The sequence below is a fragment of the Centropristis striata genome, chromosome 3 (genome assembly GCF_030273125.1).
Source record: "Centropristis striata isolate RG_2023a ecotype Rhode Island chromosome 3, C.striata_1.0, whole genome shotgun sequence".
Classification (NCBI taxonomy): Eukaryota; Metazoa; Chordata; class Actinopteri; order Perciformes; family Serranidae; genus Centropristis; species Centropristis striata.
This window is the reverse complement of record NC_081519.1, coordinates 14301932-14329572: the sequence shown is the minus strand read 5'-3', so window position 1 is coordinate 14329572 and position 27641 is coordinate 14301932. Positions and strand designations below refer to the sequence as shown.

At 39.0% G+C, this 27641-nt stretch overlaps 2 protein-coding genes across 4 annotated transcripts; one reads left to right on the top strand and one right to left on the bottom strand.

Moving 5' to 3' along the window:
- Nucleotides 1-473: 473 nt before the first annotated feature.
- Nucleotides 474-7376, top strand: LOC131968178 (neuronal vesicle trafficking-associated protein 1-like). 2 transcript variants are annotated; one of them, XM_059328946.1, is made up of 5 exons: nucleotides 474-806; nucleotides 1130-1263; nucleotides 1559-1675; nucleotides 3418-3528; nucleotides 6009-7376. In XM_059328946.1, the coding sequence occupies exons 2-5, from the start codon at nucleotides 1135-1137 to the stop codon at nucleotides 6207-6209; spliced, it is 558 nt and encodes a 185-aa protein (XP_059184929.1). In that variant the 5' UTR covers nucleotides 474-806; nucleotides 1130-1134; the 3' UTR covers nucleotides 6210-7376. The 2 variants fall into 2 exon arrangements, with proteins under 2 accessions (XP_059184929.1, XP_059184928.1); XM_059328945.1 differs by having other exon boundaries at nucleotides 481-806; nucleotides 1110-1263.
- Nucleotides 7108-27641, bottom strand: stx18 (syntaxin 18). Of its 2 annotated transcripts, none has more exons than XM_059328941.1 (11): nucleotides 27441-27641; nucleotides 16697-16764; nucleotides 14238-14353; nucleotides 13292-13366; nucleotides 12997-13063; nucleotides 12806-12897; nucleotides 11735-11826; nucleotides 11030-11088; nucleotides 9764-9833; nucleotides 9592-9672; nucleotides 7108-9481 (listed from the first exon to the last, which is right to left on the bottom strand). In XM_059328941.1, the coding sequence occupies exons 1-11, from the start codon at nucleotides 27591-27593 to the stop codon at nucleotides 9386-9388; spliced, it is 969 nt and encodes a 322-aa protein (XP_059184924.1). In that variant the 5' UTR covers nucleotides 27594-27641; the 3' UTR covers nucleotides 7108-9385. The 2 variants fall into 2 exon arrangements, with proteins under 2 accessions (XP_059184924.1, XP_059184923.1); XM_059328940.1 differs by having other exon boundaries at nucleotides 13292-13369; nucleotides 27441-27639.

The following is a 27641-nucleotide window of genomic DNA, read 5'->3' as shown; positions in this document are numbered from 1 at the left end:
TTATGCTGTATTTTGTAATGAACTTTTGTGCTGCACTTTTCTAATGTATTTTGGAATGTGTTTTTACTGTTAAAGTTGTTGGAGGACTGTTGAGTATTACTTGTTGGAATGTTTTGACCCCAGGAAGACTAGGGAACTGCCACGGCACAAGCTAATGGGGATCCTTTAATAAAAACATAAAACATAAAAACTCACACCAAAACAATAGATTGATACATAGCACTACAGGTAACAATAAAAATATATATTTTGGATTATGGGATCCCTTCAATACCAAATCAGGAAGCTGACAATTCACACCAAATTCATATTTTATTTTAAAAGCCTTATCTCCATACAGCTCAATGTTAATATGAATTTGTAACACTGCACCTCAATGTGCCTCAAAGGTTCTTGATTTATTCTCTGCTTTTGTTCAATTTCCGGTAAAAAAAAAAAAAAAAAAATCCCTCTTTAGTAAAACATCTCTACCTCCCTCATCATTGGAAACAATAGAACAAATTAAGTGCGCTAAGATTGTGAGTCTAAATGCTGGCTGGCGAAGGCATCCAGCTCCTGGGTCTGTGCCACAGATCAGATGTGTATGGATGGATGAGGATGTTACATCACTTGCAGTGCAGCCAGACGCCAGCAGCAGCATCCAGCTCGGAGGTAACGCGGCGCACAAACCCAGCTGGCCATATTGTGCACCAGCTCTCCGCAAATCGGCTGCGTCACACCTAAAAAAACACGTAGCAGCGCTGGAGCGATAAAACCACCACATCAGGAGAAATACGCTGTTTCCAAAACGCTACTCCGCCGAGCTGGTAAGTGTTTGGATGCGGTAAATCCGATTTTTTTTCTCACGGTGATGCATCGGACCCCATTATGTCGAAGCCTTGCGTGTCCTCTCCTGCGCTTTTGTGGTTAACAGGCTTTCTGCGTGGCCCACAAAGCGCCTCGCATCATTTTTGTTTGATTTGGACTGCTGTTTGCATGTGTAAAAAGAAAAGAAAAGAAGACAATCTGGATATGATTCATTGAAAGATTTATGCAATCACACATGAGCAGAGAATTATCCATACTGCCTCTCATTTAGCAGTAATTTGAGCTTGTTTACCCCCCCTCAGGTTGGTGTTTTTTCGCGCAGGGAAAATGGTCAAATTGGGGAATAATTTCAGTGAGAAGAATAACGGGAAGGTGGTTTCTGAAGACGGGTTTGACACCATCCCTCTCATAACACCATTAGATGCCAGTCAGCTGCAGTTTCCACCACCAGATAAGGTAAGATTTGTGTGTGTGTGTGTGTGTGTGTGTGTGTGTGTGTGTAGTGTTTCCCCATTGATTTATAGAGTAACAATGAGGGGCCCTTATTTCTGTAATGCTATCATTCCAATTAGTCCAATTAAGGTGGTGAAAATGAAGGAAAACTCTCTTTTTGTGTGTAACAAATGCACATTCTTATGGATCCAATATTCCAAAAGATAAATACACATTCACCATCCTGATGTGCTAATTTCCTTCCTGAAGCTACTGGCTCTTCTCTCATGTACGTGTGTGTGTGCTGTGTTTCTCCCAGGTGGTGGTGAAGACAAAGGCAGACTATGATGGTGAGAGCAAGAAAGGGAAGCTACGATCTCCCAAAATCGCAGAGTTCTCAATAAGCATCATTGAAGGTGTATCTGAGCGACTCAAAGTAAGAATAATGCCCCCACCATCATCCCATTTTCCAATATCTCTCACACTCCTACTCATGCATATGCCCCGAGAGAAGACAGCTGTCTCCTTGCAGCTCAGGACATTTGTCACCTCAGTCATAATATCCCCACCTTTGCCATCTGAGTTATACTTCTTTGCACCCGCCAGCATCATGATCTGTGTTGCTTGTCATATTGTCGGCTTACATAGGAAGACATAATGCACAGTGATTCACTTAACCCCGCCCTGAAACTCTCATTAATTCAGCTGCTGCCATGGCGATGGCCTCCGAACGGCAGCATCGTTCCCACCTCCCTCAACGCCCCCCTTAGCTGACAGATGTGTGACACCATATAGGATGATTAAAACATATGCTTTTGTAAAAGAAAAGGAAGACTTTGTTGCATGAATTCATAAATCTTCTGCGTGTTCTACCCCTTTGCCGTGTTCAAACTCAACAGATGAAACTGTCTCTCTGAGGTGTGTCAAGCTTCCTTTAGCGATAGAGCTTTAATTCTCAAACATCTGAGAGGAGAGGAAGCACATCACTGTGTCAGGGAACACAGCTCACATCCTCTGAATGCTGCTTTGAAATGCTGCAGGCAGCCCTTTCATCACAGATAGCCTCTTTCATAATCTCCTGTTGCTTTGCTTTGTACATGTCCTGCTGTCTGCTCTGCTGTGTAACTGCACACAGATAAAAAAGAATATTCTTTCATTCATACTGATCCGTGCTGTCTCAAACCTGTGCCAAACATATAAAAATGCAAAAAATGTTTAGATGCACCAGCACCTTGCCCCCAATCCAAGAAATCCTAAAGAAAATTCTGTCACAGAATCATCATTTGCATCAGGTCTCCACTGTTTCGATTTCTCTTCTGTTGCTGCAACGATTTGATTTCTTCACAAGCACAATATCATATTGATTTTAAAAAAAGCTCATGCACACCTTGGCGCTCAACATCTTTGGCGATAATGAGGCGATTTCTCCCACACCTTGTCCCCCTCCCACTTCCTAGAAACACCGGTAGCTGTTACATAACTCCCCTGGGAGGTGAGAGCTGTACAGATGGCCACACAAGCCCTTTAACTGTCGAGTTACCATTTGCACAATATCCTGTATAGGCCTGACTGGCTGTTACTTTTATACATATAAAGACTTACAACTTGGTGTCACCTACACAAATGTGCAACTCCTTTAAAATAAACAGCAAACAACTCATTCATACTTGTATTTTGTGATTCTGTGAGAACATGTTTCCATGCTTTAATGTTTGAAAAGCTCATTTTTTTGTCATAATGTCAGTGTGATTATAAATATATTCACCGTCTGTCTGAAACACTCTGTTTAGCGCCTGTCTCTTCGGTCAGTGTTTCTGGGTCTTCTGCATCTGTGCTCTCTGTATCTCTGCACCTTCATTGCAGCCGGGTAATGGCTGTAACGGCACTGTTGTGGCACTTTTTACCTATATATAGTAGATTTGTGACATCACAACCATATAGTAGTCCAGTAGTATTTAAAGAATGTGTACATTTCACTGTCGACTGGTTGTTTTGATACTTTTACCTAATTTATATATCACCTAGACCTGCTTTATGATGAGAGAGACATGGAAATCTTACTGTAAAAATAAAAATAACTGATGTTCACTCCTTTTCTTTCACAAACACCCACACAGTAGATTTGTCCTTCAGCAGAGTCTGATGATGGAGCTGCTGCTGCTGTGTCTCTTCCTCCAGGTAACCTTGCTGGTGATCTGTGCCCTGGCCTTCCTGGTGTGTGTGGTGTTCCTGGTCGTCTACAAGGTCTACCAGTACGAGCAGCCTTGCCCTGACAGCTTTGTTTACACGGTAAACTCTTGACCTTATTATTTATAATCATTCAATTTTGTGTTATTGTTACCATACAACCCCGCTGCTCCAAGGAACGATACAGAAAGTCATTCCTTCCTTCTGCAATAAGACTTTATAACTCATCTACCTCTGCCAGAACCAACATTACTGAAATGCACTAAATCTATGCACGACACTTTGCTATGTTATTAATATTATTACTATTATTATTATCATATATACTGTTGCTGCCATTATTACTATATACTGTAACATACTACTATTTATTATTATTATTATTATTATATATTATATGTCACATTCTTTTACTTATAATTACTTTATTTATATTTTTCATTTTATTTTTATATTGTTTATTATCTATTATTACATATTATATTATATATATTATATACTGCACTATTATTATTATTATTATTATTATTATATACCGTCTAGTCACTATAGCATTGTTGCATCATATCACCAGTTTAATTATTACCATCATCTTGCCAACCATCCTACCAACTGATGTTCTTTTTTTAACTTCTTAAGTGTCCTTGTTCTTGTTCTATTCTGTGCTTTGTTTTCTATTGTTGTTTTTATTTATGCTACCTCAGTAATTTATTTTATTGTATTTTATTGTACTTGACCGGACTGCTGTGACAACCGAATTTCCCTTCGGGGATGAATAAAGTAATCAATCAATCAATCAATCAATCAATCAATCAATCAATCAATCAATCAATCAATCTATCTATCTATCTATCTATCTATCTATCTATCTATCTATCTATCTATCTATCTATCTATCTATCTATCTATCTATCTATCTATGTCGACCAATATTACTCTTTACTACACAAAGAGGTTTTAGTATTGCTTTGAAGAGTGATTCATAAATGACATTATTTTACAGTTTATAGATAAACCATAAATACACAACCAGACTGTTCGTATTTAGATAATGTGTTGCAACGAAGCTTAGCATTTGGGAGAATTTACCAAGATTCTGTGCCAAATAAAATACATTTTGTCTTTATTTAGCCTAAAATCTACCCATTCAGTGTTTCTGACATTCATTTGATAGTGTTAGAACATTTTCATAGTGTTTCACTTAGTAAGGGCAAATAAAATTACTTTCTATTTAAAGCACTTTGATTATAAATGTCATTAGTTATTTTGCTACTGCCACATGTTATCAGCTCTTGGTTTCTAATGGATTCTGAATGAATGGATCCAGTTTTATAAGCTTCATTTCATGTATTTATTTATAAGGACAATGCACATTCATGAAAATGTCTGTGAATGTGCCAGTGGTAGCTAGCTGCTTCCACTGCAGTTATTCGGCAAGATTATTTTGAAACCAGTGAGGTGTTGGTTAAGTTAACAACGAACACATATGCCACGACTACAGATCATACCAGGTTGTAATGGTGACAGCTTCAAACAAGACTATATAACTTTGAATGCAAGTTATAACGCAATCTCACTCTTACAAATGAAAAGTTTAATTAATAAGAAATAAGACTTGCTGCTACTGCCTTAGCCTACTTCACATGGTATAACTGTATGATGGTGGCTAATAGGACCCAACTTTGAGATTCACTGTTTCAGAACACATGCATTTGTACCCGCCATTTAAACATGAAAGCAGCAGAGGACCTTTGTTTTGACAAACAGCTAGAATGTGATTTATAGATATAATAAAGCCTCAGGTAAAGTTGATGGTGGCAGTCTGCAACCTTAAAAGGAAAAGTTGCAATCTGCCAAAAAAAGAAAAAGCAATTGTGCACGACTGTACCATGACATTTCCTCCATAAATTGGTGCAAAAGAACTCACCAGAATGCAGAAAATTTAGTTTTTGAAGGTAAAAAAACAAAACATGCACCCTTGATTCCACAGGCACCACTATAGTTTAGGTCAGTAGTTCTCAACCTTTTTGAGTCGCGACCCCCAATTTAACATGCATGTTGTCCGTGACCCCCGCTCACTGAACACAATCTCACACGCACAGTTCAGATCACCCAAAAAAAGAAACAAAATGACCAAAAAAAGGAAACAAAATGACCAAAAAAGACTCAAAATGACAACAAAATGACCAGAAAAGACACTAAATGACCAAGAAGACACTAAATGACCAAAAAAGACTCAAAATGACACAAAAAAGACACAAAATGACTAAAAAAAGACACAAAATTACCAAAAAAGACACAAAATTACCTCCAAAAAACACATTAACACATGAACACTTTAACACAGTGGAGACAGAGCTGACTTCCAAAATGATTTGGCGACCCCCAGAAATCATCTCGCGACCCCAATTGGGGTCCCGACCCCAAGGTTGAGAATAGCTGGTTTAGGTAGTGCAGCTCAGGTTGCAATTAGTTATTTGCAGTTAGTTTATCAAGATCCTATTATACCTTTCTGATCAATCATTTTGTCACCTTGTGTGTTGTTTGTATCTTTAATCTTGTTCCCTCTCTCTTTGGAGCAGCAAGGTCGCTGCATGCCAGCTGGGATGTATGGCAACTACCCCCCTCAGGGCCCTGGGGGCCGCGGGCGCCTCTTCACCCTCATCAACCACTACAACATAGCCAAGCAGACCATCACCCGGTCAGTATCACCATGGATGACCATCATGTCTGAGGAAAAGGTCACCCAGCAGGAGACGGAGACGGCCCAGAAACTGGCTTAGCCAACCTGGGATCAGGAGGTGGCCTCGCCTGCTGCAGGATTAAATAAATAATATGGTTGTGCCATTCAAGCAAACCTCAGAGTCATGTGGCTTTCTGTGGGTGAAAAATCAACTTCTGCCTGAGGTGCTCTGCTGCCTTTTTGATGTAGTTTGGTCAGCTGATGTGTACTGTAGCAGGAAATGCGTGGAAATTTTGAACATGTTTTCAGCAAAGTAAACCTTACCGTCGGGTGGATTCATGGTTTGTTTGAATCGCATATGTTGTTATTTATTTACACTCCAAAACAGAGTGGCAAATGTGTAGAAAAAGCCACAGGAATACAAACACAGACACACACTCACTGTCTTTGTACATACACACATGTAACAGAACTCACATTAGTACTCACATTGTGAAATGACTGTGAACCATCTTGTGTCTGCGTCGCTTGTTTTAACGAACGCAGGACCCTAAAAACAACCAGTTTGCTTTGAAACTTTACTTTTTTTTCTTCAAATACATCATGTACTGATAGCGCATGTCAGACCTCATAAGGTCCAGCAAGTGGTAAATTTCTCATGAAGCAACAGTTTCGTCACTGAGGTCATCTGTGTCAAAATGTTTTACGCTCATGATATTGTGAATAAATGAGGCTCAACCTGGGGGAAACCTTTTAACCAGCGAAAAAATACCTATTTTAATTGTGTTGTTTTGAGGCAGCCCATATTGCTCACTGCAAATAGTGCTGTCGAGGAGATTTTAGTATTTGATGCATCAAGTCTTTTTAACCAGCATTAATGATTGTCTCCATTCATTTAAACTGTTTGTGAACACCATGTGCTTTTCTTTGCTGGACACTTAATGGTTACTTTTCATAGCATACATGTTATGCTACTGTATTGAATGTTTTTGCATTGCTAGTGAAGACACTGTATTGTGCAATGCTTTGCATTGATTAATGTCACCATAGTTGGCTGTTGGTAGCCATCCCAGATACTAGACTTAGGTTGATGTAGTGGAACAATCTGACAGTAGTCGCTTGTCCTGTTGCTTTCTTCTGTATTTGTCATTTAACTTAAACTGTCACAAATTATGTACCTTTTTCAAACAATGTAATGATTACCATTGAAGTGCATTTGCTACATAAAATGTTAAATTAAAAATGGAAATAAAGTGCCCACATTTCACACCCATGTCCAAGTGGAATACATGAACTATTTCTAGTGTAAATCTTGTCATTAACGCTGAAACTCCCTCAGTGCAGAAAATAATTACAGTTAACAGCTTAGACTCCCTTGAGTTAAGATCAAAGAAACATTTCTCAGAGCTGTGATGCTTTGACTAGAATGAAGGTTAATCCTAATAAACAGATTAGTAGAAATATCAGGAGGCTTTGAGAATCAAATCTCCTGTCGGCAGCTTCTCTTCTTTAGCTGACACAAACCAAAGCAGGCTGTGCCTTCTGCTGCTCTTGATGTTATCTGCAAGCTTGACATAAATATGAAAAGTATAAACTATTATAAAATGACATCCTGAAATAAAAAACAAGCGAGAGAATCTACTTAAGACTACTGCTGAGTTTAATAGAGTGGTGTGTCAGTACAGTTATGCTGTGATTGATATTGAATAAATTATACCGCTCCTCATAATTACTTGAAAAGCAAAACAGTCTTCAGCATTTGACAGTTAGGTATAATTTATATGTCACTGAGGTACACAAATAGTCTATTCAAATAGTGTACACGAGGCAGCGAGTGAATGCTACGCAGGTCTGAACAGGATCCTTTCATCTGTTCCAAAAGGTGTCAGAAATACATGTTTTTCAGTCAGTCACACAAGAACAGTTGCTGCCAATCAAACAATCATCAACTATATGGGATCCCCAGAGGCAAGTGAGAAAATATATCTTGTGATCCATTTTCTAAGTCTAATGGAAAAGGTTGTCTCTCCTGTGTATGCCTTGAAAAGAGGTTGAAAAAAAACCCACTCCCCCCATATGTGGAAAAAACTGAACATAAAAAGGTACATACAGAAAATTGTAGGGTGGTTCAAATTGGCCATTGTGCATGATATCGTAAAAGGGCAAGCCAATATAAGACACATAACTACTTGTATAGGTACATTTATTTCAACATAAACATGTTTTAATGCATACCTACCTATTACAAAAAGACCCCTTGCAAGCTAGCTAACTAGCCAGCTGCAAAATGGCTAAAATTTGCTTCACACACTGTTGTCACAGAGAGAAAAGCACTTACTAGAGTGAGAAGAGTGACACTTTGTTTGACTAATTTTCTGTAACCAGTAGAACAATAAACTTGTTAGCTAACAAGCTAACTTTAGCTAGTTTCTCCCTCTGCTTCACTCCTCACTGCTAGGAGACAAGAAGCGAGGAGCAGACGTAGCTCTGTAAATGGACAAGCTAGCTAGCTAACTGGCCAGCCATTTATTTCCCCTCTGCCTGCTGCTGGGAGATAGCTAATTTCTGTCTAACGTCCACGATAGTACTTTTTTGGTTCTCACAATTGATTCACTTTCGTATTCGAACATGTTTTTAATTTTTTGACAATTTAAACATATTTGAGTTACGAATATTCACTGACAGCCCCAGTATATTGTTTGTTAGCATGTTATGTACTATGTCTAGAGTGCATGGAAATAAAGAACTCAACTTGAAGAAAAACAACAATGATTCTAGTCCTGTTTAGAAGCTGGAGCCTCTTGTGGATGAAATTAGTATTAAAACAACAGGTAAGAATTCACCACCCGGGTAAAACCGTGTTTTCACCTGTTCTTAAGTCATAAACACAGGAGAGAAAACTATTAAGATCAGACTTGATCACCTGATTTTTGTCTCTCACTTGCCTCTCGGGGCTTCTGTATCACTGCTTTTAGCGGTAGAGAAAAATATTGACCGTCCAACCATACGCACACTTAAAGTGGACACAGTGCTCGACACAAAGCTCGCCTCCATTAGTGCTGACACTGAAGCTGCCAAGGACAAACATTAACACATAGTTAGCATCAGGGAACAAACTGCCACCAACAAAGGATCTTCTTGAAGAGCACTTTGTACACCAGGTCCAGCACGGTAAACATTCAGTCTCAGTGCGGTCATCATGTCTTTATGAGATAACCAATATGTGCCCGAGCCTGACAGTTTCCTGTTGTATAGAGTCCATGCTGGCTAGCTGTGTTAGCTGTCGTACCAGTCCAGGAAGAGAAGAGAGAAGGAGCACATGACCAGGAAGAACAGGATCCATACCCGAAAGCCAGCGTTGTTTTTGATTGCCTTATGATAGAAGGAAACAAAGTGACATTTAACTGACCGGATTTATTAATGTTAACCAAAGGAAAACATAACACAAAGTGTGAATCACACATGCTGAATACATTAGTTACCTCCCGAATATCTTCATTGCCCTCTTTGACGTTTTCTGTAGCACCCACAACGAGCTGATGAATACTGTCTATCTCTGTTTCCTGTCGGGGAAAGTGGGACAGAAAATAACTTAATTTACAACTTTGTCTCAAAATTAAGTGTACTAGTGAAAATGAAAGGAACTCAGCTCACCTGTTGCAGGACTTTTTCAGCAAAGATCTCCTGCAGTCGAGAGATCTCCACCACCTTCCCCTCTATTTGCCTGATGCACAGAAAAGGAACGTATGAGTGAGAGTGGACTGACTAGCATATTTAAGTCCTGCCAGATGGCATCAGTATTACAGGGACACGTAATTTTCACCTCAGGAACATTTTTGTCCCATCTGGAACAAACATGCCAGTGATTTTCTCTGGCTGCCATGGTAACAATTTCATCACCTATGTCCTTTGGTCACTTTAATCCCGTCTGGATCGACATCTGGTAATTCACATAATTGTTGTCTTGCTCACCTGGTATTTCAGGCACTGGGGTGGTGCAATTTAGTGCAAGGAGAAGTGACATTGTGTAACACATTCAGGCGCCGTTCACACGAGGACGGTCTGAACAGAAGACGCAAAAGTGGCGTCGCGTCTTCACTTTTTATTCCTCGTTTAGACGAGCATTTTCGGGAGGAAATCTGCGTGCATACGGTGATGCAAAAGTGTGTGAAATTCGATTGTATGCAGCCAGGCGGCATCACTTAAAGCCATAAGAGCATCTTTGGGCATGCAGAAGTTTTCACGCCACACATTTTCATCAGCTACTCCTTCCACAAAGTTCTCCACCATCACTAGATCTCCCAGGTCTCGTTCACAGCCGTCTGGCTCGCCTCCGACCAATTGCTGCATCCAGAATGTGATAGAGGTAATTCCAGATCCTTCTCTGTTCACTAATACTATCTGTACATATCCTGTACATTTGGTGGAAAGACTCCTGTAAGTGTATTAGAGCTGCCAGAGCAGCTTGAAGGTCCCACCATGGAAATAATCCCACGTTTGATTATTTTCCTGTACTGGAGCATGTATGTGACGTAAACACATACGTGACGTGATCAGATCAGATCAGAGTTTTGTGTCTTGTCAGTGTAGACGACACGCTACGGAGGAGAGGATTCAACTCTTCCACTTTGGAAGGTGGTTTCAGATTTTTGCGTCTTTAAGCCCCAAAAACGCCGTCACCGTCTAAACGAAAGGCACTTCCGATAAAATATTTTGTCGTTTTTACCCGCAAGCGTCCTCGTGTGAACGGGGCCTCAGACAAGACTGTCTCTGGTCTACCACAATAAATCATTTTACTGTTCAGTGTTGAAAATTCACAATAGTGATGTGCAGACAGAATGCATTTACTGACATCCCCTGGTAATAACCATGTAGTTCTGAAGAGACTAAAAAAAGAGGGAAACAACATGTGCCACTCACCTCACTTCATCCACCAGGCTGCTCATCTCACTCACCAACCTCTGGTTCTCCTGCTCAAACTACACACAAACACACAAAAATAAGACATCAATAAACAATTCTTAGTGATTCTTATGCAGATGTTAGAAGTTAAAGGGATAGTTTTTTGTAAGAGGGAATATATGAGGCTCTTATCCAGAGTCAAAGACAGTATCAGTGGATCAGTGTATATATTTTCACCGCTTTATCTTGCTGTCAGACAGCCCCTTTTGATGGGTAACTGAAGCTGTGATATCCATCTTTGCTCTCTTCAAAGTCACCACACTCCTTTGAAATAAACAATAATTTTATTATGCAAAACACGGGAGTCGTTGGTCTATTGCTGCCTCTATCTGCTGGTTTGTTTGTGTTATCGTGTGACTTTGGGAAAACTTTAAACACCACAGCTGAAAGTGGAGGGATGTTGTCTCTCTATATTTGACTGACTGTGAGTCATTTCGGTTATGACGAATTACACAAAAGTCCAAATGAGTCTTATTTTGACCCCTACAAGTTAATTCTCCCTAAAACATCCTAAGTAAGGAAAATAACATGTGCTTTACTGAGTCCCCTGTGCATTAATTTAGTCTAAGCATAGCTGTACTTTTATGAGACACGCATGAATCATACAAATTTACATATACTGTACACCATGAATAATAAATAATGAAGTCTGAGGTACCATACCATCTGGATCTCCTCAGGAGAGAGCTCGTCCTCCACTCTGCCCTCCTCCCACAGGTTGACAGGGTTGTCCAGGACCTCCGACACACTCTTCTCTACAGGAAGGAAAAGAAATACATATCATCTAATAATACATAATTTAAATGTCAATTAAAAATGTGCTGCATTTATTTTGGTGCCTCCAGTTTCTTGTTTATCTCACAATAAGGTTGAGGAAGCAGCACGTCTTTAAGCAGTTTTCATGGTTCACATCACAATCATGTTAATGAGATAAAGACAATGAAGACTATTTGAATTTTGACTTGCTACCATCAAACTAAAAGGTATAGTTCCAATGTTACCAAGTGGGGTTGAATGAGTTATTTATCCAAAGTCAGTGTACTACTACAGTAGATGTCGGTCGAGTTTATTTGTCTTGTATAAAATGATATTACTTAAATAATATGCAATTTAGCTTTGCAATAATGTAGATTGAACATTCATGCCAATAAAGCTCATTAGAATAGAACTGAGATGTCGGTCGACAAGATGTAGAAATCTTTAAATTTGTCACTGTGAAGTGTATAACTACATGTTAATGATTCCCAAAATCCCATGGTTTGGCATGCAGAAACTTGAAGAAAACACAAATAAATGGTTGTGGTTGTGAAGTATCTACAATGAATCATCAGGCATAATGTTGATGAACTGCATCTTTTCAAATTAGATATGACAAATGTAAATGATGAAGCACTTTTGTACAATGTCAAGCCAGTTGTAGATAATTTATATATGATAATCAACCATTCATCTTTATTGCAGTACAGACTGCTTTAATGGCATTCTTACTGTAGTCCCTTTTAAAATTGCAGGCTATTTTCGACCAAATGTATCTACTGGTTTAAGTGTTTTCATAGATATTGTGCATTTCTGTCACTTGTCCCCTATTTTCTTGCTGTGGACAGAATGGGAGGAAAAGTGCACAGAGGACAGAAATAGCTAGTCAGTAAAGCATGAACATGTAGAAGGAGGGTTGGTTGGACCAGTTTTTGTGTACACAAGAGTGGAGTGCAGTGTCTCGGGGGACTAACTTACCAGAATTTTCTTCCTTGACCGTTTTCTCTTCTGTGGGCTCCACGTCCGGCGTTTTTTCCACCCTGCTGTGGTGCTCTGGTGCCAGTCTCGACCTGAAACCACGGAGCACAGGGTCATGTGAATCAAGAGCAAGTTTTAAAGTATTATAAAGTAAATATTAAATGATGTGAATGAGGTTTGCATATACTCACAGCCTCTTCTTGTCCACCATTCTCTTGACCCGGATTGCCCTCTGCTCAGAGTACAGCTTACATACTCCTGAAGAACAATCAAGATAGACATGATGTCACCATGCAGTCATGTTTGCTGATATATTCAGTGATTTCAGTTATGCATTATATTTACTGCAGCTCATGCTGAAACTGCTGAGCTCATACACACCACTCCCTAAGACAGCAAATGTCCTAAAGATAAACAAATGCATACTATAGAGGACAAGCTAGAAGACATGTGCTGTCTGAATTGTAATACGTTGCACAAACTCACCTCTTAGATACATTTCAATGAGGTCCAGCACTGCTCCTCTGTGCTCCTTTATCTGGGCTGATGTCACTTGCTTCTCTGCTATGATGACAACAATAACAACTTCACTTATTCAAGACATAGTCACTGATTTTGGTATATTGCCAAAAAGTTAAATCTATTCCGATGTAAGACGTAATAGAAGACAAAATTTACATCACCACGAAGCAATTTTCTATTTTCACTAACATATTGTTAGCCTCATAGCATATTTGCCTAAGTCATATTTGAGCGTTTCGGAAAACAAGAAAAAAACGATACATACATCACACTGGTCTTTTTTTTTGGAACGAACACAGAGTACTTCTGCTCACTGAACGCTATTCCGAAAATATGAACAGGTTCACTGCAAAAACTCAAAATCTAACCAAGAATACTTATCTTATATCTTGTCAAAATGTCTTATTTCTAGTCAAAACAAATCTCTTTACACTTACAATAAAAAGCGTTTTGCTAGCGTTTACATCACTTCATCATACCTTGTTGCAGAAATGTGATTAAAAGTAAAAACACACTTCTCCTAATCCCTTTGATTGACTGAAAGTACATTTATTGTCTAGAAAGTTGGAGAAACATGAACTACCTTACCAGATGAATCAAAGAGAAGACTTATTACTTCACTTGTGGTCAGCAGAGCCCTCTTTCTCATGCGGTTGGCCATGTTTGTATGGAGGGGCAAAAATGCCACACAATGTCAAAGAGATGACTAAGGCAGAAAGTGATTTTGGACTCTAACATGTGTTCTGATAGGCTGAGAACATAGGCAATAAGACAGAAAGATGCAGCAGTGGTAGGAGAGTAAAGTTAGGCAGATATCACAATTTGGCCAAAAAATGACTTAGGCAATTATGCTATGAGGCTAACGATATGTGAACTAGTTGATGTGCTGCACAGTAAAACAAGCATGCACCTTCATTGCGCAGCTGCTTGATGGCCTCAGAGCAGGTTCTCATGAAGATCTGAGCATCCTGGTCAATCTGGTCTCGTTCATTGTCCGTCATACGAGTAAGATCTGACGAGATGAGGCTGTAAAACACATAAAAACAATCACAGTGAGATGAAATGTGTTGTGGGCCTGTGTGAAAGCTAATGTGTGATTGATATCCAAACAAACACTCTTTCTTAAAAGTGGCCAAAATACTGACAGATGCATGCCTTCCCCCTCCCTAATATTTATGTACACTACTGGTCAAAAGTTTTAGAACACACCAACTTTTCCAGAATTTAATTGAAAATGATGCAGTTAAATGTCTCAGTGTGCTCTGAAATTAATGCACATTTGCAACATTTATAATTCTTTATTGAGCATGATAGTGTTTTGAAAGTAAAAAAAAGATTCAAAATCACATTTTATGTTGGACTAAAGGACTAAAAATAACAACACAAAATGACCAAAAAAAAGACACCAAAAGACACAAAATGACTAAAAAAAGACACAAAATGACTTACAAAGACATGAAAAGAATTCAAAAATGGACAAAATAGCCCAAGACTCCATAGAGTTAAGTTGTTAACCCACTTCTTGTTCCCTGAAAAAAGGCCTACTTGTATAATTCTGAAATGTACGTTAAATTTTACCTTTTTTTTTTATTTACCTCTGGCCGTTCACCACTTACCTTTGTACCCTTTCAAGCTGTTGATTTGACTTGAACTGCTTGATTTTCAATAAAAAACTGGAAAAATTGTGGTGTTCTAAAACTTTTGACCGGTAGTGTATATCTTCAACTACTTTCTCCGACCCATACATTTACATTTACAACACAGAGAAGCACCTTCTTCTTGTCAGGCGGAGGTGTGTAGTTGAGACTTACTGTCTCCCTCTGGTGGACTGAGACACAGTGACACTCCTTTGCTAAGAACAGACATTGTACATAAAACATGTAAAGGTCTAGTGATGATTCTATTGTGGTGTCAAGGTGAATAAGTAGATTTTTTTAATAGATTTTTGAATTTGCATGGCTGTTTTAATTTAACTAATTCCCATAAGAAGTATAAACATAGAACTAGAGTTGAACATACACTCACCAGCTACTTTGATCTGTACACTTGTGCAACTGTTCATAAACACAAATATCTAATAAGCCAATCACAGGGCAGCAACTCGATGCATTTAGGCATGTAGACATGATGACATGATGAAGACGACCACTTGGAGCTCAAAGTGAGCATCAGAATGTAGAAGAAAGGTGATTTAAGTGACTTTGAACGTGGCGTGGTTGTTGGTGCTGGACGGGCAGGTCTGAGTATTTGACAAACTGCTGATCTACTGGGATTTTCTCACACAACCATCAGAAAATATCCAGTGAGCAGCAGTTCTCGAAGTCAAAATGCCTTGTTGATGCCAGAGGTTAGAGGAGAAGAACCAGACTGGTTGGAGATGATAGAAAGGCCACAGTAGCTCAAATAACCACTCGTTACAACCAAGGTCTGCAGAAGAGCATCTCTGAACGCACAACATGTCCAACATTGAAGCAGACGGGCTACAGCAGCTTAAAACCACATCACCACTTTATTAGGTACAGCTTGCTAACTACTTAAGTGGCTGGTGAGTGTATATTTCAATTCAATTCAAAAAAAAAAAGAAGAGAAAATAAAAAAATAAATAAAAACAAAACAGTGAGTGTATATAACACTGGAGATGAAATGATGAGTCAATTGGCATATATTGTGTCATCAACTATTTAGATAATTCATAAAGTTAATCCATTGATGTACAATATATAGATAATTCAATTATGTTTATTTAAAGAGCATACATTGGGCTCATTATAGAAACATTAGTCCCTAACTATTCTGTCGGGCAAAATCAAAGGAAAAAGGAAGTTTGATAAGAAAACTGGAAGCCGGGAGCAGCTGATGGCAAGGCTGATGGCAGACAAACCACTGAAAGCTTCTTGATAGATTTTCCCACCACTTAATACTGCTGCACTCCACCCATTGACATCTCTTAATGTGTTCTGCTGAGGCTTTATCAACAAACATAACAAAACATGGGCTACTCAACACACCCACACCTACAGAACACAGAGGGGGCCTTGAGGGGAGGAAGGCCTGGATTAGTCCCAGGGCGTGATTTGTTCTTCACTTGGTTGCAGCTCAATTATTCCAGACAATTAGACTGGAGCCTGCCGCTACAGACCACCCTACTCGCTGCTGACCTTGTGCCAGCAGACAGCCCCTGCAGCACACACATACACACTAGAGACATATTTGCAGTACCTTCAAGTAGCCCTGACTCCTGACCTTCTTTGAATTTTGTCAGAATCAAAGTGTTTTGTCTCTTCAATGACCTCCCCTGCAGCCTTGAGGGTTTTTACCGCTGCTGTTGTTGATTGTGGTGGATTACTGCGACTGTTTGGCGAAGCTTACCTTCCGGCGCTCACATAATCTTTCCTGTGTTGTAGCAGAAAGTCTTTGAGCTTGGTGATGTTCGTGATCTGCCAAGATAAAGTGAGAAGAAGCATTAATTGATTTACCTTCAGTTCAATGAGTCTCTTTAAAAGCTATGCTCCTTCAAATATGTTAACCATGTCAACAAGGCTTAAGAAAGACTTTTTAGACGTATACCAGGAAACTATTTTCTCCCAACTACATTTAGTCAGGAGCCAGAGTAAATGTATAATTTTGTATTTATTGGATGTGACAGGCGACCAATGTCTGTCTATCTCTGTGAATTCTCAATATTTGCTTTTGACAATTCATCAAGTCAGGGACATACAAAAATCAAACCTGCAATTTCCTCGTCAAACAGCTCTCATAAATAAAACCATGAGCGGCTGCATACAGAGCACTGACAGAGCGATCTCTAATAAGCTTTAAATTCATGATCTGTTACTATTTATCACCGAGAAAATGTCCAAGTGTATGTGTGCACAGGCAAACCAGAGGAAACTTGGTTCAATCCAATATTTGCTCCTGTAATTTGGTCAAATATTAAAAAAGACCAAATTGCTTCCCTGTCCACAGAGCTCTGCTGGCAGGGCACAAGTGGGTGTGAATGCACGCACACAGCAGGCTCTGTTGGATCCAGAAGAAGACAGAACTCAGACAAGCTAAGGATTGAAAAATGACACAATGAGTTAGACTGTGACAGCGACCCCAGAGCGTGGGAGATTATTTTGATAGCATAACGACGCTGTCTTCGGCCTTCAACTTTTTCACTCTAACAACCTCAATTATCAAATTGCCTTGGCTGTAAGGGTAACCTGGCACCAGCAGTCTAATAATGTCTCTAAACATTCATTCCCAGCGTCACAGTGACCTGAAGCAGTGTTTTATTCAAGCTGACGTTTGAAAAATGACAAGTTTTTCTATGCAGAAAGAAGGTGTCAAGATAAACAGAGCTCAGCAATTTGTTAGAAACCCAGAACTCCTTCTTTGGTTCAGAAAGTAATTTAGTGACGTACGACACCGCTGTGGGGCACCAACTCAGGCAAGGGCTGTTAAGGCAAGCCGACCCTTGTAATAATACAATTATTCAAGGTCAAGAGTTAATTGTTGTTCAGAGCAGTTGAGCTTAGAGGGGGCTTCAGGGGAGAAGAGAACCTTTATTATGGTTCAAAGTCTTTCAAAACATTGTTCGTTATGTAGTGTCTCAGTAAATGAGGAGACTTTGAAGCGAGCTCCTGTAAGATTGAAAGATTTTTTAAAACTAAGGCCACACAGCCCAATGTCAAGTTGATTGGAAAGGATAAGGTACCTTCTTTTGGCTGTGCATTGGCAAGAGTCTGGCAATACAAGACATATCACTATGCAAGTGTTCCCGGTTCAATAAATTGAGATACATTGTGATCCTGTAGGCAAGCAAATAAAAAACAGCTCAATAAAAATCTGAGTAAACGTTTTAAGCAATGGCCCCACTTTGTCAAAACTGAATATTTTCTTTTGGTTTTTGTTAGTCTTTCATGCTCAAATTTTTGCAATTGAGCTGCAATGATAATGACAAAATTTGCAATTTTTAAAAAAAATCAAATAAAAAAAATATATACTTTTTTTTGCTTTTTCATGCTTAATAAATTATATAGAAAGTTAAAGATTTTTTTTGTTGTGACATAGATTATTATAAACTGTATTGCTTTGGCCTTTTGGTCTGATAAAACATACAGTTTAAGAACCTTTACACAGTATGTTTTTCATATTTCTGATATTTTATTGACCAAACAATGACTCAAGAAAATAATGGGCAGATGAATAAATAATGAAATGAATTGTTAGTTGCAAACTTGTTGTGCTGGGCTTTTTTTTTTGGTCCTTGTGGGATCTATAAAGAATTAAATTATTATTGCGACCCTAGTAACATCTTGTAAAACTCCTGTAAACATACATTTTTGATATTTAGACACATTTTGCCTGTGCCTTTAGTGCTAAATATCCAACAGAATGTCATGTGATTTGATTATTTCAAGAAAAACCTGCTCTGTTCGTAAAAAGGTTATATATAGCAATGGAAACCACTGTGGAAGCACATTTCTGAGTTTCTGTAATTCTCTGGTGTTGGGACTACCTTGGCCTGCCACAAAGTGGAAAATATAAACTCTTACATTGCATGACTAATTTATCTTTAACTATAAACTATATTTTTCTGCTTGCAATTAGCACTTGGCTTCAGCCTTTTATTTATGTGCAAACTATATTTGCCTGCAGAGCTCTTTCCGTGGCACTGCACCTTTTTGGCCAGCAGGCAGTGCTAAATCCACAGCAATGGAACATGCCGAATCAGACAACAAATGAGTAGGAGGTGTGTGTGTGTGTTGTGGCTGTGCTGGGGAGTGTCAAGAGTGCTGCTCTGGGGGTTGAGCTGTCTCCTGTGTGTATACATTGGAGCTCGGATTCCCAGCACAACCTCCAGGGTTTGCAGGGGGTCAGGGGGATCAATTGCTCTTGTAACTTAAGACCCTAAAGAGCAAGTAATTCCTCAACAATGAGGAAGGGGGTGGCCTTGTGCATGCGGCTCACCGTATATGTGTGTATGCAGCTATATGCGAGTGTGTGTGCGTGTATACGTGCAGCTGCCATAGGTGTGTGTGAGGCAGAGCTCGCAGCCACGGCAGAAGGAGACAGTCTGCCGGGCTACATCTAATCTCGTCATCATCAAAGACCCCCACTTTACCTCCTCACTTTCTCCTTCCCCCTGTTTCCCTCCAGCCCCGATTGAGCCCAAACAAACCATCAGGGGGGATTATTATGAGGAAGAAAAGAGAAAAGGCTTAGATGGCAGATTTCTAAAGAGCTTGGATGGCTCTTTGTTTTGTTAAATCCAGGTAACTGACAGAATTCGATGATGACTGCCCTGCTTTGGTTTAAGTCCCTGTGTGTCCTGACCGAGGGCTATCCATACTGACGCCATGCTATGTTGTGTTTCGGTATGTGGGCCTGATACAGAGAGGATGCTTCAGCGGAGAAGACTCTGCCACATGCTGATTTTATTATCATGTTTATGTCTGACTCTCTAATGGGTTCACGTTTGTCTTCTTATGTCTATTCGCAGTTATAAAGGCTTCAGTCAGCTCTGTAAACAAACAAAAAGTCCCATCAAAGAGAACTTTTAAGATCATGTATGAACAGGGTCTTTGACCTGTGTTGACATGTGCTAAAGTTGTGTTATTGTGTTTTGATTTTTACTGGATGAGTCAAAGCCGTAGCGAGCAGCGCTTGTATATGGTCTCGGTGTTTGTTCAAGTCAGGATCACAAATGTCAAATTCAAAAACAAACACTGAGACAACGTCATAAATTGTGCAGTAAGTGTGTCCGTTTGCAACAAATTGAAAGTATATAAGAAGCAATGGGTCACTGAGATTGACTGTAGGTGACATCACCTTGTGGTCTGTTTTTGACAAAAATCAATGGAAGCCACACCGCTGCAGTTTGAAACAACTAAATCATTTTTCAACAATCAATTTCATAAGAAACAGATGTCCTGGCTGGGGCAGTCACAAAAAACTCACAAACAACCAGGACACCAAAGTAGACGAAACGTGCGACATTAGGTGACAGGTGATCAGATCAATCTAGGTCTGACGACGATTTAGCTTCTGAGAGCAACAAGCAACATTTCTGAAGGTACGGCTTAGCTAAAAAAAATGGACATCTGGATAACAGATATCAGGACCAACATCTTCTGTTTGCCGATCACTGTTTACATTCAGATTAGCAACCTCATCACTACTTTAATACTCTGTCGGTTTCTTAGGTTTATGTTGGCTAATCTTTACCTGCATATAAATGCAGCATTTAAGAAAAGAAGCTAATATTCAGACAACAGCATACGAGCTTGGAGATTGCATTTTAGCCAGTGTGTTCCACCTCTTTTGCTCTCCATGGATTTATCTGCTGCATCCCCACAAACGTGATCACCTACAGATTCTGCATTCTTATGCAGATATCTGTTTATACAGATTACAACCACGTAGACAAAGCCATATTTTCCTAGACAAGCAAGCACGATTGTTTGGGATTCCTGCTATATATTTAGAATAATGAAAACATGTTTTAACATTAAATCAACAGGTTCCCTCTCCTTTTTCCATCCAGTATTCAGACTTAACAGCATGCTGTATTACCACAGTATACATGATAAACTGATTTGTTCTAGAAGCTTCATACTCATTAAAATTTCACTCCTATTTAAAGTGGTATATCTGAAATTGCGCACACATTTGATTTACACTGGGAAGGTGCCTCTCACAGAGCTGCCAGTGTATCATCTCACACATTGTTTTTGATTCCTGTAACAAAGCTAAACTTACACTTAGTTTTTTACTTACACACACCTCAGATAACTATCTGAGGTGTGTGTGCATGTAAGTGAATGGGTTGTTTCAGGTCAGCAGTTTAGCTTTGTTACTTTTGCCTAGGGGGTTGTGCTATCAGTTCGGCTTGTTTGTTTGTCAATGGGATACCAGTAAATTTTGACACGGATCAGAATCATGAGGCAGATACAATATATTTTTCACTTTCGTTAATATTGTGAGATAGGGCATTGCCATGGCAGAAATCTTTGTCTTCCGAGTGCCTTTCTAGTTTGTTCTACTTAAAATTAAAAAATGATTACACATTTTAAACAAGCAGATTAATGAAAATGAATATTGTTGTCATGATGGCAAGGTGGAAAACACAAAATCTGGATAACTGTCAGATAAGTGTGGTTTTTTGACCTATCTTAGCTTTCTCTACCATTTAAATTAAAATAAAATAATACCTCTTGAAAATGGTTATACTAACTGATGCTAGGTCTACTGTAGGTACTTTAACCAGTAGGTTTAACTAGAGAAATGTGCGTCGATGGTAAATCCCTGAGTGTGTAAAGGGAAATTCTGAAAAGGGAAACTTTTTCTCTCTCAACTTGAAATGTAAAATTTGGTCTCAAAAAGTGAAGGTCAAGGCAAGACAATTGCCGTAGGGAAAATTGTGCATTTAAAAAATGTGACCTATCAGCATCATTCAATCAACTGCAAGCAAAGTGTGTCTGTCTGGAAACAACAGACATTTCAAGCTGTGACAATACTGTAGCCGACTGAAACACACTGGAGAGCGGACTCTGTACCTCAGCCTCTGAAAATTGTTTCTCTGTTGATCTTCATCTTAAACAATGCCTTTCATTTAGTAAATAGTATGTTAAACATCATTATCTGATTTACTTCCACTTGATGCATTCAATATCAAGGTGAAATAATAACACAGAATTGATAACATATTATTCTAGAACAAAGAGAACACTGGTTCTCTAAGCACACATCTGTTGTAGTTTCACGGTTCAGACTCTCTGTGTTTTGAAGTGTCAGGGTCAAGTATGCAGCCTGCTGTCAACTGTATTGTTAGTGTTTCAATGACTGTTAAGCACAATAACTACGATAACTAATGACAAAGCTTGACAGCATTCTTCTAAAAGCATCAACAGCTGCTGCTCCATTCTTGCTACAAGTTTAAATGTTTAATTTGAGCCTCGTCTATTGAGCTCAACATTACTTTTGTTCCGCTTAAACTATTTAGTCTGCAGAGTATCTGGTGTCCATCTCGTGATTTAGAGTTTGACATACATCTGTAAATCTGCGTCTCACCACTTTCTCCTCTTTTATTTTCATTTTTATGAATCATGCAAAGGCATTTTGTTGCACGCAGCGAAACAAAATCAAGATTGTGCTCAGGCCTGACAGCAGATGCCCCGAAATTCAATTTGCCTGGCTTTCATGGGAAAACAGTGCTGAGATTAGGCCAACTGGTAAAGAGACCACTTAGCAGCATGTTCATCTCAGGGTGATCCCTGCAAATCACTTCCCCATGGCTGAAGTCCTCACTGAGTATAGACCCGGCTTTGACAGCTGTATTTACATACGTACCTGCGTGGCAATATGTTTGTGGCTTGTGTAAAAATTAAAGAGCTTAAAGTTTTTAAATGCCTGGGTTTGCTAAGCTTATTCTGCTTTTACCCATCCAGCTATGTTTCTGTAAATAATGTTACATAAAACTATATATTGCTCACTTTCATTAAATTTGTAACACAACATGGTTTCAATCAGACTTTATGTTGACTCACGATACCCACAATATCATATCGAAGTCAGGGTTTCGCCTCTAATGATTATGTTCATTATAGATTATTTTGCTAATTATTTTCTACATGAATTGATTGATTGTTTGGACTGTAAATTGTCACAAAATATTGAACAATGTCCATCCAACTACAAGGCCATGTCTTTAAATGTCTTGTTTTCCATTCCAAAACCAAAAGATATTAAGTTTAGTATTAATAAAGACAATCAGAGAACATCCTAATTTGAGGAGCTGAAAACTGAATTTTCCGCAATTTTTTCATGATTTTTCCCCCTAACTACTATCAAAATAGTTGCAAGTTATTTAACTTTTGATCGATGAATTGATTAGTCAACTAATTGCTGTAGCTCTAGATTTGGACTTTTCTATCTGAAACATTTATAAGTCCCATGATCTTCAGATTTAATGTTTTGAATCTTCAGGTTGGTACATTTTAGCTAAAGGACTGCGCTTTTACCATATCATTTTTGACAATAACTTAAAAAAAAAAAAAAGACGTCTGGTAGTCTGAAGACAAAAAGAGCATGTTTCCACACTTGTGCACTTTATTCTTGAAATGACTGACATTAATGCTGACTCATAAATGTTATTGTTGTATACCATCTGCTGCGGTGGCTGTAAACCATCTGTCCAACATGACCTATTAAATGCAAAAGATCTGCCAATACGCTCCAGTTTCATCTTAATGTCAACATCATGAGAGCTAAAAATTGATCCCACAAACCATTTCAAAGTCTGGTTTACATCCTTGGGTCCCAGTGTCCATAATTAATAAGACATTATTTGGGCCGATATAGTATATATCTCCAAAACATAACTTTGATGAAATTCAAAATGTTTAACAAACATTTTGAACTTGGAAACTTGATCATCACCAACAAAAATATAAATTAAACCAGATTCTAAACTAAATATTTTGAGAATATATGAAAATACTATTCCAGTGTGAAAGTTGTCATAGGGAAGAGCCCCCCCCTTTAACAGCACAACATACTTTTAAGTGCTGGCTGATGGCCACACTTTTCAGGGTTTCTAAGAAAACACTGTGAGAAGGAGCCAATTTTGGAATACCAATACCAAAGGCACAGTGGGGAGCCGAGCACTATTTTCTACACACAATTTACCAATTTTAAAGTGACCTCCTCCATTTAAACTCGAGAAGGGCAGCATGCTGCGGAGAGAGAAGAGGTGAGCGGTGAAATGGAGATCACAGTGCCCCAAACCAACCCCTATGAGGTAAAAGATTCCCCTGACCAAACCCCACCCTATAAACACAGGCCCTCTTATTAGTCAATCAAGCCTTTTTTTGCATTGCCTTGAAAGAAGCTACATTTCCTTTCTCATTGAGCTGCTTTTTGAGTGGGAAAAAGCCTCATAGGACCACTGTGTATTTGTCAACTTTGATGTTTGCTTTCTATTTTTGTGAAAATTCAGTGGGAACTTGGAGAGTTATGCATGTCTTGAAGGGCACCCACATCTGTTGTGCATTAGATGCCGGCCGTCAACATTGTTACTGGGGACCTAATTTAATATTTTCTCTGTTTTGATCTTCCACCTTTAATCACTGGCTCTTGGGAGGATCGGCTTTCCCCAAGAAATTGTTCGAGAGCCGAAAGAAAATGTTATTGCAGCATGTTTATGGAATCATACATGTGAAGAGGGGACTTGCACAAAAAAAATGCTGCCTATGTCAGGCCGTAAAGAGAAGAATGGGTAGTGGAGTTGCGGGTAAAAAACCACGACATAACTGTAAGCAGTCGGGACATTCCAAACTCGCAATTTCAATTTCTACAAAAGCTGCTTCACTGAGATGGTTTGAGATTATATCTGCAGCGTGAGGGAGACAGCGGTAGGGGGGAGGAGAGCAGAGGGCAGGCACCACAGGATAGGTTTGGGTTTCTTTGAATCAGCACCACTGCTTTTATTAAACCACCATTTCTAATATCAATGTAAGAGAGCATAACAAAACCCTGGTTGTGCAGGGCTGCTGCAACCAGGCTCATGTTTACCTCAGACTGATGGCTGGAGACATCAGGTACAACTTAAAGTCCTGACTCCCCGAGGGAAACGTAAAGTGGTTCTTCAAGGTGCCTTTGAAGAGGTTTGTGTTCATGATATTCATGTCAGGCCAAGGACTTCTGGCTGTAGAAGCAACACTCCTGACATGGAGCGAAGCCTTTTGGTTGCCAGTGATCCATCTCATACTGCCAACCACTGATGATGTCTCCGTACATCAATGGAAGAATAAAATTTGAGATGTTGTGTGAAGTTTCCTGAACTAATTAAATGCCAATGGGGCCTCTCCTGCCAAGTTTTGAAGGTCAGTGTCCCATGACAAGACGTTCAAAATAGCTTTTCTTCACCAATATATTTGAAGCTACGTAATATTTCCTCAATTAAATCAATATTAGGACACAGTAAGCCTTTCAACAGAGGGACTGAAGTCAAAATGTCCTTTCTGAGATTTTTTGTTTTCATTTCTTCAGGACATTTTAAGAAAACTCTCCACATCTTTTCAATCTAAATAAAGTGAGGAGAATGCTCTTCACTACTTCTATAAGTAATGCTTCGGCTACCGCAGCCTAAAGATTGCATTGGGCAATTTTCCGGGTCAGTTCAAAGCCCAGAATCCAGGCCTGTCAGAGTTGGTGCTGACCAAGGACAGTTGGCTCAAAATATTCTGGGCTTGAAACTGCTTAGTCTGGCCAGTTGGCCCGATGTGAATTTTTTTTAAACAACATAGCTTTTGTCTTCTCAAATCTCAAGCAGAGCAGTCATTTATTCTGAACTGCCCACGCTGGGCAGGATTTAAAAATTCCTGTAGTTTGACCGAGGTTCAAATTAAAATAGTGGCAATTTTATGAGTGCTATGTTATTTCAGTAATCTTAATTTCTCTTTGTACAGTAGGTGATATTTTGGAAGTGATTTAGACTCAGAAGTAGACTGACCTAAGTCAAGTAGTTGTAATGTTCTTTGCGGTCTTATAAATACTGTTTGTACAGTATTTAGTGATGTCTACTTATAAATAATAATTGCTGGCCCTGATTTTCACAAAATGTAAGAAAGCCAGCTTGCTGGGCGGAGAAGGACATTGCCATTTTGGAGATGGGCAACATAGTTTGAACTATGTAGCAACTCCAATGCTTCAATGCTTTGTGATTGGGTCCAGAGATGAGCTACACAGACAAGCAGCACTGTATACAAAACATCTGTGACATATGAATTAAATATGGCAAAGACGTATATAAACATGTGCCAAAAGGGTTGATATTAGATTAACTGCCAAGAGCAAATGCCAACTGCAGGATTTTTTTTATATCTCAAGCCATGCCCCATTTGCTAACTGAAATTTTCACCTTGACGCCAGAACAGTGCGCGATGAGCAGAGTGAATTAAAAGCAGTCATAATGTTCCAGCCAAACTGGCAAAAATGATGCAATAAAAGACGGACAAAGAAAGGCTGTTGTGTAGTTGATGGCTATGTGGAAAGCTACTCTGAGTGACATCTCTGAAGTACATCTTGTCACCTGTAAAATTATATTTTGGTTCACAGAAAATCACTGCATCACTAATACACTGAGGAAAAGTCATTTCCTTTTTGAAGAAATAACTTAAACAATCACAAATAAAGCTTGGACACACAGAGTTATATAATTATGGTTTAAATGAGTGTCCTGAAAATGATTTAATCCTGCATTATCCTGACCATAAGATTGAAATTGCCTGCCTAATTATACTTTGGCAGTTTATTATATGTGTTTTTTTTTATCCTCTCTAGCTAATAATATTATGTGATGGATCTGAATAGGAGGCTGCTGTCTTCAGAACATCACAATAACAAGAAGAATACTACAATACAGCAGCAACATATTATCTCCCTCCAACTAAACCTACTTATACAACAATTACAAGAATTCCATTATTATATGATGGTATCCACTTTAAGATTTCTGCAGCTGCCATATTTTGCTCCAACTTTTGATATAATCCATTCATAGGAAGAAAGGTTTATTTCACAATGTTAGAAATCAATGAGCATCCCTGGCTTGCTTTGTATATTTAGCTTCGGACAATAATAATAATAATAATAACATTAATAAAATAAAAAAATAAGCATGATTGCTTTATGCAATACTGACTTTTGTATGATTGTAGAATTAAGTGAAGTGCCTTACTTTGTCAGATATTTGGGCTCATTGATGTTCTATATTATTCCACACAATAACATTTAAGTCGTGATAGAGGATTTTTATCCATATTGCCAACTTCTAGCCCCTATTTAACTCATGATGCAGATTCAGTGAAGTTGTAGAAGGATGTACACATTGATAAAAGAGGCCCTGCTAACTGTGAACAGCTGGTACACACTGTACTAACGTTTCAGTTTGACAATACAAGCATGCCAAATATTTGGCTAACCTGCAGTAGTAAATGCTGTTTCTACAATACAGCCCGAGTAATGTGTATCCAAAACAGTTTAGTATTCAGCTGTCGTTTCACCTAAAGTCAGTTTGTGTCGATGCTAGCTCAGTAAGCTAAAGTTAGCTTGACGAAAAACTCACCACTTCTTTCGCCTTCGGAGAGAAGCCACTCTTGGGTCTGCTCCTCTTGAAAATATCATCCTTGGTGGAGTCAAAGCCTATTCCTATCGCCTTGTTCCTGGTTTTCACTGTCTTGACGCTGGCTTTGAAAAGTAAAGTTATATCCACAGCCATGTCTGTGCAGCTGCAGCACAGGGACCGCTGTAAACAAACTGACACGTC